We start from the raw sequence: 19670 nt of genomic DNA, 5'->3' as shown, positions 1-19670 counted from the left end.
CCATGTTTTATAAGATTAATCCAACACGTTATAACTAACATGCAATTTGCTACTATGGTTTCACCCAATGGCATTAAACAAATTCGAGTAGTACGCCAAAATGTACAGTCAACAATACAGATTATATAGTTAACACAGTAACAGTTTAATAGCAAACAAGAATCTGGGAATAATAACTATTAACAATTCATATAACAATGTAGGCTGATTAAGAATACAAATAGAATAGCAAACAAAACCATCAGGAATGCACAGACAAGGATGTGGCAAGGTCTTTTATACTTTTCCACCTCCACCATAAGTTCTTGACGTGTGACAGTAGAAAAACGCACCCTCTGCCTAAACAACAACAAAAAAAACCCAGAAAAGTTTTGATTTCCCTTTATAATGAACCATACAGGTTAGACGTTTAAAAAACACTCACCTTATGGGATGTTCAGAGGGGGAAATGCGCACTCCAGACCCTTCCTCCCTGGCAGGCGACATGGCGGTCTGATGCATTGAAAGCAAGGACCTGTCATTTGGCCATAGTGCCATAAATGTTACCATTAACAGACTTACTGGAGTGGTAAGCTCGGGAAATGGGTCCGGGACTTCATCTGGGCACACAGCAGCCATCTTTTATCGTGTATGCCTCTGAACGTGCGCATGCGCAATTTTAAACCCCACAGAATGTATTGGAAAAATCCGGAAAGACCGCGCATGCGAAACCCCTATAGTCTAGACATGATAGTGACGCATATATAAAAAAAAAAAGAAAAAAGGAATGTTTAAAGAAACTATAGTATTTATAGTTCATTTATTACTTAAGTGGAATGTATAGTTATAAGTATTGTTTTAGGTTTTGTTTTTATAGGTTATATGTATTACCCAACCTTTTTAATTTAATTTGAAAACTGTGTGTTGGACGCAAAATAAATTTAGTCACAATAATGCAAAGGCTGAACAGCAAAACCGTGCAGAGTGTGTCATGTTCTGCCCATCTTTTTCAAGAGATCAACATTTTCCTTTTGTTTATATAGCAGTCTCTTGCACTCTGCTTTGGTATCCCACGAGTTCCACTATTTGGGACAAATTGCAAGGAGGAGATTGCACTCTTCTATACCGGTGTGACCAAAAGCACTCACAGAAATACATACTGATGGTTACTGTAATCCAGCAAAGTCTCATGTAATGTGAAAAACAAACTTCTTCCCTCATGAGTCCAACACAGTCCTGAATAATGTCGGGGTGGTAACTCCATCTGTTCCCTCCATGATAGTCTGTGCTGGTCCTTGGTATTTTTCTTCACGAGGTGACGAAGATGAACAGAAACGAATAACAAGTCACATGGTAACTTTGCCGAGCTTTTTATTATTGGTTATGCGGTCTTGCTATGCTGATGTTTTAGGAATACTGATATGTATATTACTTCAATGTTCTGTTTGGTGCTGTCAAAGAATGATCAGAGAGCGTAATGATCAGAGAGCATAATGATAGTTTTTAGAACAGGGGGGATTAAACAATGAGTGATGAATGGTATACTACTTTTCTAGAAAATGATGTGCTTATATATAATTATCCAAAGTTGGGAGGTGTTCAAGGACCTGATGTGAATAAGCTGTAAATAATATGGTCAAGTTTGTATTCATAAACCAATATTCATTTTAATGCATAAATAAGCTTGTAATTGTATAGCGACAAAGGGGTTAAAATGTCTGAAAGATCATATAGACTGTTCTGGCAAGAAAGTTGCAAATCCCTGCAAGGGGAGCTGTCCTCCTTATCTGCAAAGCAAGCTGCCCTACCAAGGAGATAACGGGACAGCTGGATGTCCTTGAGTAAAACTACAAGGGGTATTGTAAAAACCCTGGGAAAGATTTCTACAAGTCTGCCAGCTCATCACTTTTGAGACCTAAGGTGAAAAGTACACCATGAGGAAGACCTACGGCCTTCCTCCCATAGACCACTGCCCACATTCTAAAGACCCCGGCCCACAATTTTTGGAAGAATCTGCGCAAGCGTGAAAGACTGATAAGCTAATTAGCATACAAAGCGAGGGTAGGCGGGTTCAGGTAGTGAATATGTATAGGCGTTAATGAAATATTCATTGTTTCATTATATACATATAAGATAATCTGCCCCTCCGGGTGTGTACGATTGGTGGAAGGATCCCCCGTACACCCGGCGCCGACAATAAAGAATATTTAGTCACTAAAATCTGCTTTTGGACCAGTGAATCACTACAAACCTGCAAGACCACCACATTCCAGGAAACTGACTGATAAGCTAATTAACATACCAAGCGGGGTTTAGGTAACGAATATGTATAGGCGTTAATTGAATATTCATTTGTTTTATTGTATAAATGTGAGATGGTTCGTCACTTCGGGTATGCATGCTTGTGGAGGAGCGATCCCCCGTGCATCTGCACGCAATAAACATACCTACTTTATAACTTTCGAGTTACAGAGTCTAATTCCACACGTCAGTTTTGGCGAGCCAGGCAGGAGGATTTCTGCTCGGCTGAGGGACCAGCTGCGGAGCGGACGCTCCTAGGCACGCCCCGGGAGATTTCCTCGGAGGAGCCTCCTCTTCTCAGCTGTTCACCCGGGAGCAGAAGAGAAACCCCTGGATCCACGGATAAAACGGTATGTTTAGTAACAGGGCGGCTAGTGAGACGCATGGAGACGTCCGGCGCGCAGCGTAGTCCCCAGGAGGAAAGGTACCTTGGGAGGGGGTTTGCTGACCAAGGGGTGGCCGCTAGCGATCTTGAGGGCAGATCGAGCAAACCCGAGGTTACTGCCATTCCTAAAAGCCCGGAGGCCTCGTGACGGAAAGCGGGGGGCGGGACGGAATAAGGCGGAATCTCACAGGAACAAGAGGGACCTCACAGCAAAAGTAAAAGGGAAACTTGCGTAGGAAAAAGAGGAAGCTAAAAACTTCCTTTAGGTTGTCTTAAGAATTGGGGAATTCCTAGAATGTAACAACTGAAATAGTGCTCTGTGTCTTGTTTGTTCTATGTGTTGTCTTGTTACATGTTCAAAACTTGGAGTTAGGAAATGTATGTTGAAAAATAATAATATTCTGGTAATTCGTGGCAAATAGCGGAAAACTTAACACTCTGTTTAAGACCAGGAAAAATTGTTTTTTGTTTGTTGTTTGTTTTTTGGCAATTGTTCATTGAAATGCATACTTTGTGAACTGTTAGTGTTCCTAAAAGTTGTACGTAGGTGCACGGTACCGTATAACATACTGCTTGTGTGACTGCGGGCTGCCCGGAGAGTGTGAATGGTGTGATTGAGATGCACATTTTGATTTTCCATGTATAGCTTAATTATTTTGACTGAGTGTGAGTGCAAGAGTGCTTGAGACAGGCGTTTGAGCGCAAAACGAGTAAGAAGCTCTATCCGCGTTTCCGACCTTTGGTGGCTAAGGCGGCCGGAGAAAAACAAAGTAATTAAAATTGCAAAATGGGAAATGGAAGGAGTAAGCCCTGTGAAAAATCGCCCTTGGGTTGTATATTAAAACATTGGAGTGATATCATAGGACATGGTGGTACCGAAAATAGAAGGAAATTGGTTAAATATTGTAATCAGTGGTGGCCTTTGTATAAATTGGAGTGATGCGAAATGGCCTCAGGAGGGAGGAACGTTAGATTATAACACTCTCCTGCGATTAATGTTGTTTCTGAGGAGAGAGGGAAAATGGGACGAAGTATCGTATGTAGACATGTTCTTCGTCCTCCAGGACAAACCTGAGTGGCAAAAGGACTGTGGATTAGTACCCCCTCGGGATCCTATGGTACTAACACTAGAAAGAGTGGGGGATTAACATCACCTGATCTTTGATTATGGCTCTAGAAAAGGATGGGGAAAAAAACTGAGACCTAAACTAGAAAGATGTTCTTGTTGAAATTTTGTGTTTAAAGGCTCAGGTTGCGGTTCCTTCTGTGGAGCAACCAGAATGAAAGACATTGTAAGATAAAAACTTGTACTGATGTATGTAAAACCTGAGGCGGGGGTGGGTGGAGAATCAAAGACCCTGTGAAAGTGTTAGAAGTATCGGGGTGAGTTTGTACAAACCCCCGTACCCCCTCGAAGGTGCGGCTGAGTCACGCTGGACGCATGGCAGGGTGTTTGCTGTTTGCCTGCAAAGGCGTGATATGATACGTAAGAACACAGACTTAAAGCAACAAGGAGCAGATTTGCATTCAGGGTAAGAAAGAGTTGAAACAGAAGTGCTGTTGCAGAGGCAGGCTTGTGTAACCTGCAGAGCAGGAAGAGCATCTCCTGTCCCAGTCCTTCTCTCCTGCTCCAATCCTTCTGATGGTGAGGAGGAGGGGGTTGCTGTTGCTGACAATGGAGCAGAAGGACCTGACAATGTCACCCCAATTGCTGCAGCATTTGCAGCACAACAGGACCCGTAAGGGCCCCTTTAGGGCAGGCAGCGGTTCTGAGGAGAATAAAGGTGAATCTTTGATGGGGAATTTAGATGTTTGAAAGTTGGTTGTGAATAGGACTGGATAAAGGTTCGAGTTGTTTGTTACTAGGTAATTGTGGTGTAAAAAAGTTGGTGAATACAAAACCAACTTATTTAGTGTTAAACTTCAGTGAAAAAAATTTGTTACAGTAGTGGGAGCTGCTGGCCACCAGGAAAATATCCTGAAACCTTTAAAGTACAAACTAAGAAAACAAATAAGAATGCCAAATTCACCAAAATCTTTGTTGGGAAGAGATTTATTAGAACATCTAGACGTTTAAAGAAGGGGAAATGAAACCAAAAGTTAAAAATGATCAATTAATTGAAATCTTGAGCTTATCTTTAATTCAACAGAAAAATGGAAGAGAGGACCTCCCTGAAGTAAAAGAAATCTTTAACCAGGTATATCTGGAAGTAAATTCCAGGTAAGGAGAAAAATGCTTTCCCTGTTACAGTAAAAATGATAAACGGGAGGCCTGCCTAGTTTAGGTAAAACAATATCCCTTGGTCAGCAAGACTGTGGGGGATATTGCATAAAAACTAAAATAAAATACACTCTGTAGTAGTTCTACTAATGTAAATCTGTGTTTTACCATGACTGTGACTTGTTATGAGATGTGCAGATGAAACTCTGCATTGACAACAAAGTACAAGAAATAAGGTTGGTCAGGTGCCTCCTACCACAATCAAGGGCAAGACTGGGTTGGCCTCTGTTTGCCACCAAGAAAGATCTTGAGCTCTGCTGCTGGCTGCAACCCAGTAGGCGTTGAGTGGTGGGAACATATGCCATGCCAGACCTTGATGTGAGGAATGGCCCCCTCTGTTATAAGAGGGTCGTCCAGGAAGGAAGAACATAAGATGGCCCATTGAAGCACTGATTTGGAAACTGGAAACCGCCTGGCCGACCATGAGGCCATACAAGTAACAGAGGAGGTAGGAAAGGAGGAATTATCCTTAATACCAGATGGTAAAATCCAAACTGTAAGTACAGATCAGGAGCCAAACTATTCTAAAGAAAACTTAAAGGTAATTCAGGACATGAATGATGAGATAAGTGGACTTATTTGAGGGATGGTCATATAGTGGTACCATCCCATTTAATATGGACCACAGCCCTAACAGAACAAAATAAGACGCATTGGGGAGCTGATAATTTATATAAAAGTCTAAATCAGAAATTGGTAGGGTGAAACTTGTATACTGTAATAAAACAGGTGACTCAGCAATGCAAAATGTGTTTGAAAATTAGCCAGGGCAACAGTGGCAAGTTGATTTTTCTGAACTCCCAAGAAAAGGGGGGTACCGATATTTATTAAATGAATGGACACCCCAACGTATCAATACAGTATTATGGACCTGCAACTTGGAATCCTAATGAACTCATTAGTGGTGCTCGAGAACCAATCTACTACCTGAATCGTATCATTCGTCTACAGGCTGTCTTGGAAATTATTACTAATCAAATAGCTAAAGCTCTTGACTTATTGACAGACCAAGCAACTCATATACGAAATGCAATTTATCAACACAGGATGGTTCTCGATTACCTGCTAGCCGAAGGAGGAGGTGTTTGTGGTAAAGTAAATGTTTCCAGTTGTTGTTTGAAAATTGATGACAATGGTGAGGTAGTTAAACAAATCACATCAGAGATAGGGAAGTTAGCCCATGTTCCCATCCAAACTTGGAAAGACTGGAACATTGACTTGTTTTCCTGGCTTCTCGGGAGCCCCTGGGTAAAACGAATCCTATTTTATTTGTTATGTGGATTAGCCACCTTATTGTTTTTGCCATGTGCTGTTCCATGTTTTATAAGATTAATCCAACACGTTATAACTAACATGCAATTTGCTATTATGGTTTCACCCGATGGCGTTAAACAAATGCGACTAGTATGACAAAATGTACACACAAAATAACATTTTAATAGCCAACAAGAATTTGGAAACAGTTGACTCTTAACAATTCAGATAACAGCGTAGGCTGATTAAGAAAAAAAATAGAATCGCAGCAAAAACAACCGCCAGGCACGCAAAGACGAGGATATGGCAACGTCTTTTATACTTTTCCACCTCCGCCGTAAGTTCTTGACGTGAGGCAACAGGAAAACGCACCCTCTGCCTAAACAGCAACAGGAAGAAAAAGTTTTGATCTTCTTTCTAATGAACCATATAGGTTAAACGTTTTGAGAACACTCACCTTATGGGATGTTCAGAGGGGGAAATGCGCACTCCAGACCCTTCTTCCCTGGCAGATGACGCGGTGGTCTGGTGGTGAGAAAACATTACATTAAAACAGGGACCTGTCATTTGGCCATAGTGCCATAAATGTTACCATTAACAGACTTACCAGAGTAGAAAGCTCGGGAAATGGGTTTGGGACTTCATCTGGGCACACAGTAGCCATTGTTTATCACACAAATGATCCACGTATACCTTTGAACATGCGCATGCGCGATTTTAAAGCCCCACGGAATGTGTTGGAAAAATCTGGAAAGACCGCGCATGCGAAATCCCTATAGTCTAGCCATGATAGTGATGCATGTAAAAAAAGGGAATGTGTTAAGAAAAAGTGTTATTTTTAGGTTTTGTTTTTGTAGGTTATTATTATATGTATTACCCAACCCTTTAGATTTATTTTGAAAACTGTGTGTTTGATGCAAAGTACAAACATGAACTAAAAATTGAATAGCAGAATAACAGTCCAGCAAAGTCTCATGTAATGTGAAAACAGACTTCTTCACTCGTGAATCCAGTATTTCTCTTCAGGAAGTGACGAAGATGAACAGAAAAGAACGAGCCGCTTGTATCCACTATTCAAGAATAAAGAAAACTCCTGAGAAATCATGGGCCGTCACTCCGGCAGGACCCACAGGACTACAGTTCTTCAGGTCATAATTATAGTCAGATGTTTGCCAAATTTGTACTTAACTCTGTGGAATAAGAATGTACATTTATCCCTGGTACAAGGCATATCTCAAGCTCTGAATAAAACTGATTGTTGGATATGTACACATATGCCTGAATATGGAGGAAAGGGTATATAATTGATTAGATTTCCATTACCTAGGAATAAATCTTAGGAAAGACTGTAGGAAAATACCTCTTGGAGTATTGAAAATGATGAAATTTTGAAATTAGAGATAAATAGTCCTAAGGTACAAGAGTCATACTATATGTGTGTTCAGAGATGTAATCCACCTAAAAGAATGGGAATTGTGGATTGTAATCCCGTAATGTATGTAGGAAATCAATCCTTTTGTAATAACGCTTTAAACATCGGTACTTCACTGTCTGTTAACTCTACTGCTTGGCCAGTGCCCAAAGGGAAAGGATGGTACTGGCTGTGCAATGATACAGCTCAAAAGGTTTTACCTAAAAATTGGAAGGGAACTTGAACCTTGAGAGCAGTAGTGCCTAATATGACAGTACATGATTCGTTCTCACGAGGATACTTAAACACAAATCCTATAATAGAGAGGCCTACTACATTCCGTAATTTTGCTCGATTGTTTGTCCCTTGGTTAAGTGTGAGTAAATTGAGAAAAAAACCATAATCAATATATCTGCGATAATAAAGAAATTAGAAAACAGAACAATTGATGCATTGAAAGCCCAACAAGAGGAAATATCTAGCCTCTCACAAGTGGTGTTACAAAATAGAATAACTTTGGATTTGCTGTTAGCTGATCGAGGGACAGTATGTACAGTTATAAATACTAGTTGTTGCGTATACGTGGACCAAAGTGGAAGAGTTTGCACTGACTTAGAGGAAATATGGAAACAAACCAAGGTATTACATGAAGTAAGTGAGGATGATGTGTCTTGGGATTTTGGAAATCTTTGGACAACTCTAACTTCCTGGTTACCTAATGTACAATGGTTAAAACAGATGTTAGCTGCCATAGTTTTGTTGACTGTTTTAATAATACTTGTGTGTGTTCTGTTCAAATGCTTATTCTATTGTACTTTTGAAAGATAAAATAGCAAAGGAATTTGCTTGTATCAAGAAAAGGGGGGAATGATGTAAATAAGCTGTAAATAATATGGTCAAGTTTGTATTCATAAACCAATATTCATTTTAATGCATAAATAAGCTTGTAATTGTATAGCGACAAGGGGGTTAAAATGTCTGAAAGATCATATAGACTGTTCTGGCAAGAAAGTTGCAAATCTCTGCAAGGGGAGCTGTCCTCCTTATCTGCAAAGCAAGCTGCCCTACCAAGGAGATAACGGGACAGCTGGATGTCCTTGAGTAAAACTACAAGGGGTATTGTAAAAACCCTGGGAAAGATTTCTACAAGTCTGCCAGCTCATCACTTTTGAGACCTAAGGTGAAAAGTACACCATGAGGAAGACCTACGGCCTTCCTCCCATAGACCACTGCCCACATTCTAAAGACCCCGGCCCACAATTTTTGGAAGAATCTGCGCAAGCGTGAAAGACTGATAAGCTAATTAGCATACAAAGCGAGGGTAGGCGGGTTCAGGTAGTGAATATGTATAGGCGTTAATGAAATATTCATTGTTTCATTATATACATATAAGATAATCTGCCCCTCCGGGTGTGTACGATTGGTGGAAGGATCCCCCGTACACCCGGCGCCGACAATAAAGAATATTTAGTCACTAAAATCTGCTTTTGGACCAGTGAATCACTACAAACCTGCAAGACCACCACATTCCAGGAAACGGACTGATAAGCTAATTAACATACCAAGCGGGGTTTAGGTAACGAATATGTATAGGCGTTAATTGAATATTCATTTGTTTTATTGTATAAATGTGAGATGGTTCGTCACTTCGGGTATGCATGCTTGTGGAGGAGCGATCCCCCGTGCATCTGCGCGCAATAAACATACCTACTTTATAACTTTTGAGTTATAGAGTCTAATTCCGCACGTCAGACCCTTATTGTCAACATGATGAATACACCAAGACCCTTAGTGTCAGCACCATGGATGTACTAGACGCAAGGTCCTTGGATTCGTTATCTTTATAAGGGCCATCTGGTCCTAAGTTTCTGTCGCGTATATAACGTGGCTAAAACAAGGACTTTGAATCACGATCATTAGTCGATCGAGGAACAGAGTCTGCGCAGAAACAAGAAGGTAAAAAAGGTTCACTGGAGGAAGACTCCTGATCTTCATCCTGAAGACCCCAGACAACCACTCCTCAAGAACACTGCACAGGAGCAAAATATGTAAATGAATTCCTGGAATTGTAATGAATATGTAAATGATTTCCTGACAGAAACCATAATTGGTGGGATACTCTCTTTGGCTGGTCACTTTCTGCAACAGAAATTCTTAATGCTATGGTACACCCCATTGTGATCTTATTGAGCAGTTTAGGAATTTCCTTAATACTAACCATTATGTTATATTTGTGGGTCTGAAGAATGTTTAAAAGGGTAACACTTATGTGTGATGCTTTATATCATTCGGGAAGACTGCTTAAGTAAAAGAATTTACTTAGTTTGATAGAAAAGGGGTGATTGATATGAAGAAATAGTGCGAAATAGGGACAATAAGCATCGCATTGATTGTGATTGTATGTGTCTGCTCAAGGAGTGTAGGTGTGGTGATTGGTCACATAACCATATAGTTTTAAGAAAATAACTAATGAAAGAAAGAGTCTGTTCTTCTTCCTCTAACAAAAGGGGCTATTTATAAAAAGGATGAGAAACATTCCAGTGTTATCTAGAGGGAGCACTAAATCTCCTTGCTAAAGAAAACTAGATGGCCGACAAGGACATGAATTAGCTGCAAACTTGCAAGACCACCACATTCCAGGCAAAGGACTGATAAGCTAATTAACATACGAAGCGAGAGTAGGCGGGGTTAGAAAACTAATATGTATAGGTGTTAATTGAATATTCATTGTATAAATATAAGACAGTTACTTTAGACATGCACGTTAGGCGGAAGGATCCCCCGTGCATCCAGCGCTGCCAATAAAGGATCCTCAGTCACTAAGAAATTTTGACTTCGTTCTTTAAATCATCGCAACGGCTCACCTCTACTGGTGTCTGATCCGGATCCCTAGGCTCTCCTCACCTATCTCAACGTGATCTGGATCGCTGGCTATCCCCACCTGCCTCTGCTATGTTGGGCACTGCCAGCACCGCTCAAAACTTCAAATGTCCCCCAGCACAGCCATTACTGCTGTCACTGCTCATTACACTCAGTCTCATAATCTGAGGATCATGAGGTCAAACTTCACACGCGGCACCAATTGTCACAGCACTATCAAAACTATCAAGCTGCAACAAGGCTTTTACTTTCCCATACCAGGTTAACTTCAAGAAGTAGTTCTAGTGCCTTGCCCCGGCACAGCCACCAACCCCCCACAAGGTTTCAACAGTTCATCTACTGTCCGTGCTGTTTCTTCAGCCTCTTCAGGCCAGTCCACACTGCTTCTTGCCTCTGCTGCGTCCGGATTCCTCCTTCACCGGCTCCTCTTCCAAGTCAGCCTCGGCTCATCTGAACCTTCTTCTTCTCCCTGCTTCTCTTGGGGCCTGTCCTTGTCTCTCCTACATCCAGGGCACTCTCTCTCCTCCCTGCTTTTTCTGGGTCTCTCTTCATCCAGAGGAGCTCCTTCTCTTCATTTGGTACTCTCTCTTCCATACCCCTTAGAGCCATTTAACTACTTAGCAGGAACCAGTCACAGCTGCTTTAACGCACATTATCCACATCAGCCAACCTACCACCCCTGAAGCAAGCCCACAGCTGCATATCATCGATGTTAATTAACCTGCCTCCATTCCTCCACAGACACAGAGCTGGACCAGTCAAATACATTCCTTTAGACCTTGTGCAGAAACTCATAGAGCAACTGAAGTGCTTCTGCTTTCAGCCTGGCTTCAAGGTGAGGTGTGAGATGTTATAACAAGCTATTTTTTTATTATTATTTTTAAACAGAGAAAAGTAATAATTTATCTTGAAATTTCACAGTCCTGAAAGTTAGCTTAGTCAGAGGTACCAGGAAGGGAAGAAGAGCTGTTACTAAGCAACTCATGGACGGTTATTCAGCACAGTCCTCATCTGCAGAGAGGCACTCGAAGGCAGCTCTAACATTTAAGAAGAGTTCAGTAACACTTGTAGCTTCTACCGTGTGTTACCCTCACAGACACACAGTCCCTTAGGGGACCTTGAATACGTGGAAAACAGCACCAGGCCCGCACTGCCCGCGGCCATGCCCCGGCCGCCAGGGTTCAGCGAACCCACCGCAGGCCTCCGCCTGCTGCCGCTCCGGCGGCCTGGCCCCTGCGCAGGGGGGCCTGCTGTCCCCCGCCAGGGCAGCGCGGCTCCGCAAGGCCTCTGCCGAGCCTCCGCCTGCGGGGCTGCGCCTGAGGAAAGGCCCGGGCCTGGTTCAGCCTTTTATTCTGGGAAGGGAAAACCCAGGTTTTGAACGAGCAGCCCCGCCTCGGGCGACCGGCCACCTCTCCAGCCGGGGGCTGCCGCCAGCGGCCAGCCGCCCCCCGGTCTGTACACCAGTATCGTAAGGGCGAGTGTCAGGAGGACGGGGCCGGGCTCTTTCCAGCGGAGCCCAGCGACAGAACAAAGGGCAACGGGCACAAACCAAAGGAGAAGTTCCACCTGAACATGAGGAAAAGCCTGTTTGAGGGTGACGGAGCTCTGGAACAGGCTGCCCAGGGAGGCTGCAGAGTCTCCTTCTCTGGAGACATTCACAACCCACGTGGACGCGATCCTGTGCCACCTGCTCTGGGTGACCTTGCTCTAGCAGGGTCCTGGACCAGGTGATCTTCAGAGGTCCCTTCCAACCCCGACCGTTCTGTGACACTGTGCCCCTCCTGGGGGGCCGCGCCGCCCGCGAACCTCCCCCTGCGGCCCGCCCGTACCTTGCGGAGCACCCGGTCGAAGCCCTGCGACTCCACCATGTACTTCATGGCCTCCTTCAGACTCTCCATCGTGAACACCATCTTGCCCGCTCCGCCGACGGCCGCGACTCCGCGCCCCGGAACGGCAACCCTGGCGGGCGGGGCTCGGCCCGCCTTCCGCCCGCAGGAGCTATGGAGGCGGCGGGGGAAAAGCGGGAGGGGGGAGAGGCGGCCCGTTGCCTGCAGGCGGGGAAGCCGCTGCCGGCGGAGGAGGAGGAGGAGAAAGAGAAAGAGAAAGAGGAAGAGGAGGAGGTGTTACACCAGGCCAAGCGGAGGAAGGTGCTGTGCTCCGAGTTCGCCGCCATCACCAGTAGCGACGCGGCGGTGGCGCGCAGCTTCTTGGCCGGCAACGGTTGGCACATGGAGGTAACACGCGGGGGGTTGGCGGCGGGGGCGAGGGGGGGGGCAGCCCCGGCGGCCCTTTCTCTGCCATCTGCCTCTCTGTGTTTCAGAGGGCGCTGAACGCCTATTTCGAGCCGCCGCTGGAGAAGAAGGAGGAGGAGGGGGCGGCCGGCGGGGGGGCTGTTAACTGGTAGGTGACCCCCGGGGTGGGAGGGTGGCCGGCGGGGTGAGGGGAGCGGGGCCTGCGACCCGGGAGGTGGCGGTCCCCGGCTGCGAGGGCCCTGACCCTTCCAGCGGGGGGGGACCCCCCCGCTGGAAGGGTCAGGGCCCTCGCAGCCGGGGACCGCCACCTCCCGGGTCGCAGCGGTCCCGCTCCGCCGCACCTCGCCCGTCTCTGCCCCGGTCGTTTCTGCTCCTCACGCTGAAGTTTCCGTGCTAGTTCTTGTTTCCCACCCACCCCCCCCCCCCCCGCCTCTTCCCGGGGTGTCCCAGCCATCTAACTCAGGGCTAGTGGGTTTACGAGCCCAAGGGCTCGGCTTCATTTTCATTTCCACGGCCTTGTATCGCGCTGCAGTACCCGTGCAGGTGGTATTCCACACCTTTGTATACGTGTTATACACCTAATGCAAAAAATAATGCAACAGATATATTATACACGTTTGTGTATGCGTAAACCGTGCATGTAAGCGGTATACTGGACGTATGCATATTTGTATTTCTTAAAGGAAGTTGGCGTGGACATGCACACCTTGTTAAATGGACCTGTGGAAGTTAGGGCCTAAGATCTGTGGTCTTAGATACGCAGACAATCGCAGAGCAAATCCATGGGGTGTACCGAGGAACTTTTACAGACCCCGGCCCCTCACAGTCCTGAGGGAGGCATTTTTCCTGTGGACTTACTTATTACGGTCTCACACATTATATAGAAAAGCCCTTATGATCTTTATAGTTATGAATAAACTGCATTTGAAAACAGCATGCCTGTTTCTGCTTGATATGTGCGTATGAAAAAATGCGAGCCTGCTGAACATTAGCAGTGGTCTCTAGGTCGTCCGTGATGAGTCGGAATACGGCTGTATCAAACTGGCAGCAGCTTTTTCTTTTCCAGCCTCTCTCTGTCTTTGCACAGAGAGTTCTGTCTTGAACTGTTGTATGCAGGTTGTGTTGGGAGAGAAGACTGTTTGAAGACCTCCCTGTCAGGGGAGGATTCATTGCAGACTACACAGACTTTGATCTTTCATCTCATAGTCCTTCAGGTTGCAGTATAAATATAAAAAGTCATCACGAAAGTAGTGGAGGCATATACCACTGCTTACAACAGCCAGTGCATCCTTGTGATATCGACACTGTGTTTGGGTCACAAGTCCAAAACACAGCACCTTTGAGCTACTATGAAGAAAATCAACGCTTATCCTAGCAAAAAACAGTACAACCATCTGTTAGCAGGTACAGTGTGGTTCTCTTCAGCAACGCAGTCCCCAAACAGTTACTAGACTAGGCACTCAAACTTAGTGTTGTTGATGTTAGTCTGTATGAAATCAACAGGGTAGACGGGGCCTGTGTTTTTGAAGTGGCATTTGAGGTGAATATTCCCAAGGAAAAGGACTGTCAATCTGTCACAGAGTGAGTCTGCCCATGTACCTCCCCAGGGGGTTTGGCAGTTGGAAGAATCTCAGCTGTACCACAAAGACAGCATGTAAAAGCAAGTCCTGGCTGCAGTTGTTTGTTTCTAATATGCTGGGAAGTGTTTGAAAAGCTAATATACACAGCCTGCCTCTAGCATGGGGAAAGAGTTGAGTTACTCAGGTGCTTCGGATTACTTTGGTTACTGTCCGATTAACTTAAATCAGAATGGTAAATGTTATAAGGAAGAGGAAGAACCACTTACTTCACCTGCGTACTAAGGCTCTGTATGACTGAGGTCTATATTGTTTTAGTTGCTGCACTTGTAAATTATGTTGAGATCAATACATGTGAGCTTATTTCTTGGGAAAGTTTTAAATGGCCGCGTGTAAGTTCTCATGGGTCTAAAATATTTTGCTTTAGGAGATAAGTGGGAGTAATTGCAGGAAGAATAGTATTGTGCATGTTGACAAACAAGTAAACTCTCTCTTTTAGTATTGACCTCACAGCAGATGCAGCTACTACTAGTAATGCTGGTGTCAATAGCGCAGACTCAAGGCAACAAGAAGATGACAGCAGCTTCTCCCTGATAACTTGGAACATTGATGGGTTGGATCTGGGAAGTCTGAAAGAACGAGCTGGAGGAATTTGTTCTTACCTGGCATTGTAAGTGTAGCTTCACCTTTGTATTGTTGTGTACCCAGCTTTAAAGGGAAAAGCAAACTTCTTGGTTTAGATATTTACAAATCTTCATGCCCAAATTATCTTAACGTTAGATGCAACAATACAATCACTATAAATCCGAAATAGCTGAATAAAAGTTGTTAGAGGTGTGACCCTATGCAGCATCTCAAAGGTTAAATATTTTGCGATGACTACTTTACAAAGCTTTTCATGATTAACATTATTGTTCCAGTTGCAGTCATACGTCAAAAGCATACTTCATACTTCCATCTTGTACATAAGAGAAGGGTGAAAATGCAAGAAACTTGTTTGTCTCATTTGGGTGGTATGAATAACTTCGTGCTAGAGCAAACTTTGAAACAACAAAAAAGACTTTTAGTGAAATGTGAAAAGTGGCTCTCTAGCCGTTACTGTCTATCCAAAAAGAGAATGTGCAAGGTAAGATAAAAACAATAGAATCTGTGATTGCCTTTTATAGTTCCATTGGTGGAAGCCTGACGTGAATATATTTATTTATGAGCACTTTAACAATTGCATATGTTGATTTATCTTAATACAGTAACTTAGCAGTGTAAATTAAATGTTTTAAACAAGTAATAATAATTTAAGATTCTCTTAAAACAGCAGAAACCTCTTAACCAAAATTTTCACTTGATGTTGTTAATCTGGGGTGACAATATTTTTCTTATGTAAATAAAGCCTTAGGTTTGTCCTTCACCTACTTAGAGCAGGGCTGTTCAGCAGTGTAGCAAAAATAGGGGCAGCTCTAAAGTCATGTCTAAATGGGCATTTCCAGGTCTGCTGGCCCACATGAACTGTTAGTGATTGCGCAGCTCTAATACAATAGAAGAGCTTGTCGTTGATGAGACTGGAGAAAATGAATGGCAGGTTACCTGAGAGGATCTGTTGTAAAGGAATGAGGTGGTGGCTGGAATCCCCTGGAGAACTTAAATTGGGGAGAACATGTTCCACAGCTGCTTTGCAGCTGCTTATGTTTAATTCCTCATGTATGTAGTATATGAAACCTGTGCAAATGTGTGTGAGATCAAGGTATAGGGAAATCATGCATTTTATTACCATGACAGTTCCATGTCCATAATAATCATTGTTTCCTCCCTTTTAGCAATGGTGATGTGTCTACGTGCTACTAAGTATGATGGAGACAGTTTTTCGGTTTTTTTGAAATACAGATTCTTACTATATCTGGGAAGATGAGAACAAGGTGCACCTGAAATCCCTGACCCTGTTCCATTTGGCCTCAGAGTGTAACAGTAGCACCTTTAGGTAGTTAATTTAAAATCTTTTCTCACCAATTTCAGATACAGTCCAGATGTGGTGTTTTTACAAGAGGTCATCCTGCCACAACTCTCTCTTCTACAGGTGAGAGCAGGCAGCTACACTATTATTCCAGGTAAGAAATAACCCTCAGTTTCTAACTACAGAAACTGGAAAGTTAAGTTTGGTTTTATTCTGTCTCCCTTACCGAGATCTCTGACCGTTTGTAGGAATGAAAAGCGTAAAGTGAAGAAGGAAGCACTTCAATTACTTTCTGTGTTTTGATACAGCATATAGTTTGATGCTCATTATGCATGTGAAAAGCTTTCCTGCCTGGTGGTTTCCTTTGTATTTTTTCTGCATTTTGAAAGGCTGATAGTAAGGGTAGCCAAAAAAGTGCCATAGATAGCAATTTCTTAAATATTTTCATTTTAAAAATCTGAAAAATTAACCCTGCTATTATATAACTTTTTAACTGATGACTTCACATCTAACGTGATTCTCCCAGATGATGGTGAAAAGGTCTCTTTCAGAACCTTAACTTCTTTATGGCATGGCAGAAGATAATCTCGACCATTTCCTTCCCTGTTCATCTTTAGGTGCCATAGATGGCTATTTCACTGCCATAATGTTGAAGAAATCAAGAGTGAAGCTACTGAAACAGGAGATAATACCTTTTCCAACAACCGCCATGATGAGGAACCTTTTGGTTGTGCATGTGAGTGAGTCAGTATGTACTAAACGGCTGTATGTCTGCCTTCAAAACAAAAATTCTCAGGAAAGGCTGGACTGGCTTTACTCTGTGACAGTCTCAAACAGCAGAAAAACTTCTCCAAACATACAAACACAGTTGCATTTGATAATAACAAACGTAAATCTTTTATGTAAATTACTGGCCACACTTTGTTTTGAAGTCTCATAACTTTTACTTATTTATAACTCTTTACTTTGAGGGTGACAGAGCACTGGAACAGGCTGCTCCGGGAGGTTGTGGAGTCTGCTTCTCTGGAGATACTCAAAACCTGCCTGGACATTATCCTGTGCAACCTGTTCTAGGAGAAGCTGCTTTAGCAGGGGATTGGACTAGATGATCCCCAGAGGTCCCTTCCAACCCTGACCATTTTGTGATTCTGTAAACCTGTGAAAACAAAACTAAAAGCCTGTTATCCTCCTGTAAGCCACTTTTCTCAATGTAAAACTAATATTAACCAGAGCTCTGTCATTCAGTAATTTACTTTGTGATTACATTTTGCCTTTGGACTTTTTACCATGTTGTGAATGGTAACACTGCCTCTTTGTTTCATGCACAGGTGAGCATATCTGGTAATGAACTTTGCCTTATGACCTCTCATCTGGAGAGTACTAAAAATCACTCTAAGGAGCGTATGAAACAACTGCAAATAGTGTTAGACAAAATGCAGAAGGAGTCTGAGTCCACCACTGTTATATTTGGAGGGGATACAAACCTCAGGGACAATGAGGTAAATAGAAATAAGCAACCTTGTTAATTTTGAGAAGGTATTCTGACAAAATCTTCTCAGGCTTTTTTGTTGTCTTTATGAAAAATGACCTGCTTAGGTAGAACAGAGATATGCAACATTTATTCTTAAAAAGTGGAAGCATGACTGAAGTAGAAGCTGTGGCATTGCTATGCTGAAGCATTATTATAGCTGAGGAGATGTATACGAAGAGCTCTCTGCCCCTGAAATAACAAAATACTTTATTGGCAACATTTATAACTGAGAAGAGGCAGGAATAGTTGATGAAATTTTGATTTCAAAAACATCTTCTCATTTTGAGAACCTGATCTTTACTCGCTCAGTTCTGATTCTCAAGAGAGTTAATGCTTTTGGAATCCATGAAAGAAGAGGATGCTCTGGAGAACCAGATCTTGGGAGCTTAAAATTAATATCTCTTCATAGAGACATTCAAAATTAGAAGTAATTTTTGCCTGCTGATACTAAAAGTGAGATTTGTGCATGATTACCAAAAGGTCAGCGTTTCATCCTTCCCTGTTGTGAAATTCCATTGCAGTGAACTAGAATGGCATTACAACTCTTAGCAGGAGCAGCACAAGTCTTAGGAGGAGCAGCTGAGGGAACTGGGTTGTTTAGTCTGGAAGAGATTTGGGACTTTATTACTCTCTGCAGCTACCTGAAAGGAGTTTGTAGGCAGATGTGGGTAGGTGTCTTTTTCCAGTTAACTAGTGACATGACGAGGAAACAACCTCAAGTTGTGCCAGGGGAGGTTTAGATTGTGTATCAGGAAAAATTTGTTCACTGAAAGGGTTGTCAAGCATTAGAACAGGCTGCCTAGGGAGGTGGTAGAATCACCATCCCTGGAGATGTTTAAAAGACATGTAGGTGCGGTGCTCAGGGACATGGTTTAGTGATGGACTTGGCAGTCCTGGGTTACCAGTTGGACTTGATGATCTTAGAGGTCTTTTCCAACCTAAATGATTCTATGATTCTGTGGCATTGGTTCAGAGAACACGGTGTTGACCCCCAGACCTCAGAATTTCAGAGCTGAACTTTTTTTTTTTTTTGTAACATGTTATAGATTTAGAAAGTACTACAGGAATTGGTCATGCTTTAGAGTATCCTGAGAAATACCACAACTTAGAAACATTTCCAATATCTTTGTCTCTAACAACTTGGTTTTTGCAGAAAAAAGCAATGTTGTGACAACTCTGTTCTGGTTTTGAAGGTAAAATTTGTGAATTCAGTATATTCTGGATTTTCTTCCCTCCTCTTACCTTCAGGTTACTAAACTAGGTGGCTTACCTAACAACATTCTGGATATCTGGGAATTTTTGGGTAAACCTCAACACTGCCGCTATACTTGGGACACCCACTCCAATACCAACCTGCATGCAGAGTACAAGTGCAAGATGAGATTTGACCGTGTTTACTTTCGGCCTGCAGTGGAAGGGGGACATATTATTCCACGAAGCATGGACTTAATTGGATTGGAAAAACTAGAATGTGGCAGATTCGCTAGTGATCACTGGGGTCTTCTGTGTAATTTTGATGTGGTACTATAAAAAAGAAAAAAGGCTTGCATTGTTTGTTTTTAGGTAATTTGTTCTTGATTTACAGAATTTTACCCTCTGTGTTGAAGTGGGGCATATTTCAGTTTTCAACCCTAATGCAGTCTATGCTCTTGACTTCCACTGGAATGGCTTCATTTCAAGCTAGGTTTCCCTTTTTATTTTCCTAATAAAAATATTTGGTTTTAGTAATGAATGCAAATACAAAAACAAATTATGGTTTTAAAATGGGAGAAAGAGACTCTAAATACAAGTCATAAACATAATGGTTTAAAAGACGTTTTTATTTTGGCATGTATTATAATCTCATAATAAATGCTGCTTTTTAATTTTAAGAA

General features: G+C 42.9%; 2 protein-coding genes and 1 long non-coding RNA gene across 3 annotated transcripts in view; 2 read left to right on the top strand and 1 right to left on the bottom strand.

Annotated features, from left to right (window-relative positions):
• ACOT13 (acyl-CoA thioesterase 13) overlaps positions 1–12454 on the bottom strand; it is a 23536-nt gene extending 11082 nt beyond the window's left edge. The window contains exon 1 of the mRNA XM_080378559.1: positions 12321–12454. Within this exon, the coding sequence (XP_080234685.1) occupies positions 12321–12401 (81 nt within the window). The 5' untranslated portion in view covers positions 12402–12454. The remainder of the gene's footprint in view (positions 1–12320) is intronic.
• On the top strand, positions 1581–11360 carry LOC308060174. Its single transcript, XR_013926631.1, has 2 exons — positions 1581–2630; positions 9532–11360. It is a non-coding gene; the product is annotated as an uncharacterized lncRNA (long non-coding RNA).
• On the top strand, positions 12358–19670 carry TDP2 (tyrosyl-DNA phosphodiesterase 2; the record flags this gene model as incomplete). Its single annotated transcript, XM_080378548.1, is given in 9 exon segments — positions 12358–12416; positions 12418–12483; positions 12485–12725; positions 12812–12891; positions 14820–14990; positions 16328–16419; positions 16883–17001; positions 17594–17764; positions 19045–19670. Coding segments are annotated over 9 exon segments (1281 nt in total). The 3' UTR covers positions 19327–19670.

Source organism: Falco punctatus, assembly GCF_963210335.1.
Source record: "Falco punctatus genome assembly, chromosome: 3".
Lineage (NCBI taxonomy): Eukaryota > Metazoa > Chordata > Aves > Falconiformes > Falconidae > Falco > Falco punctatus.
This window is presented reverse-complemented; position numbering and strand designations above follow the sequence as displayed.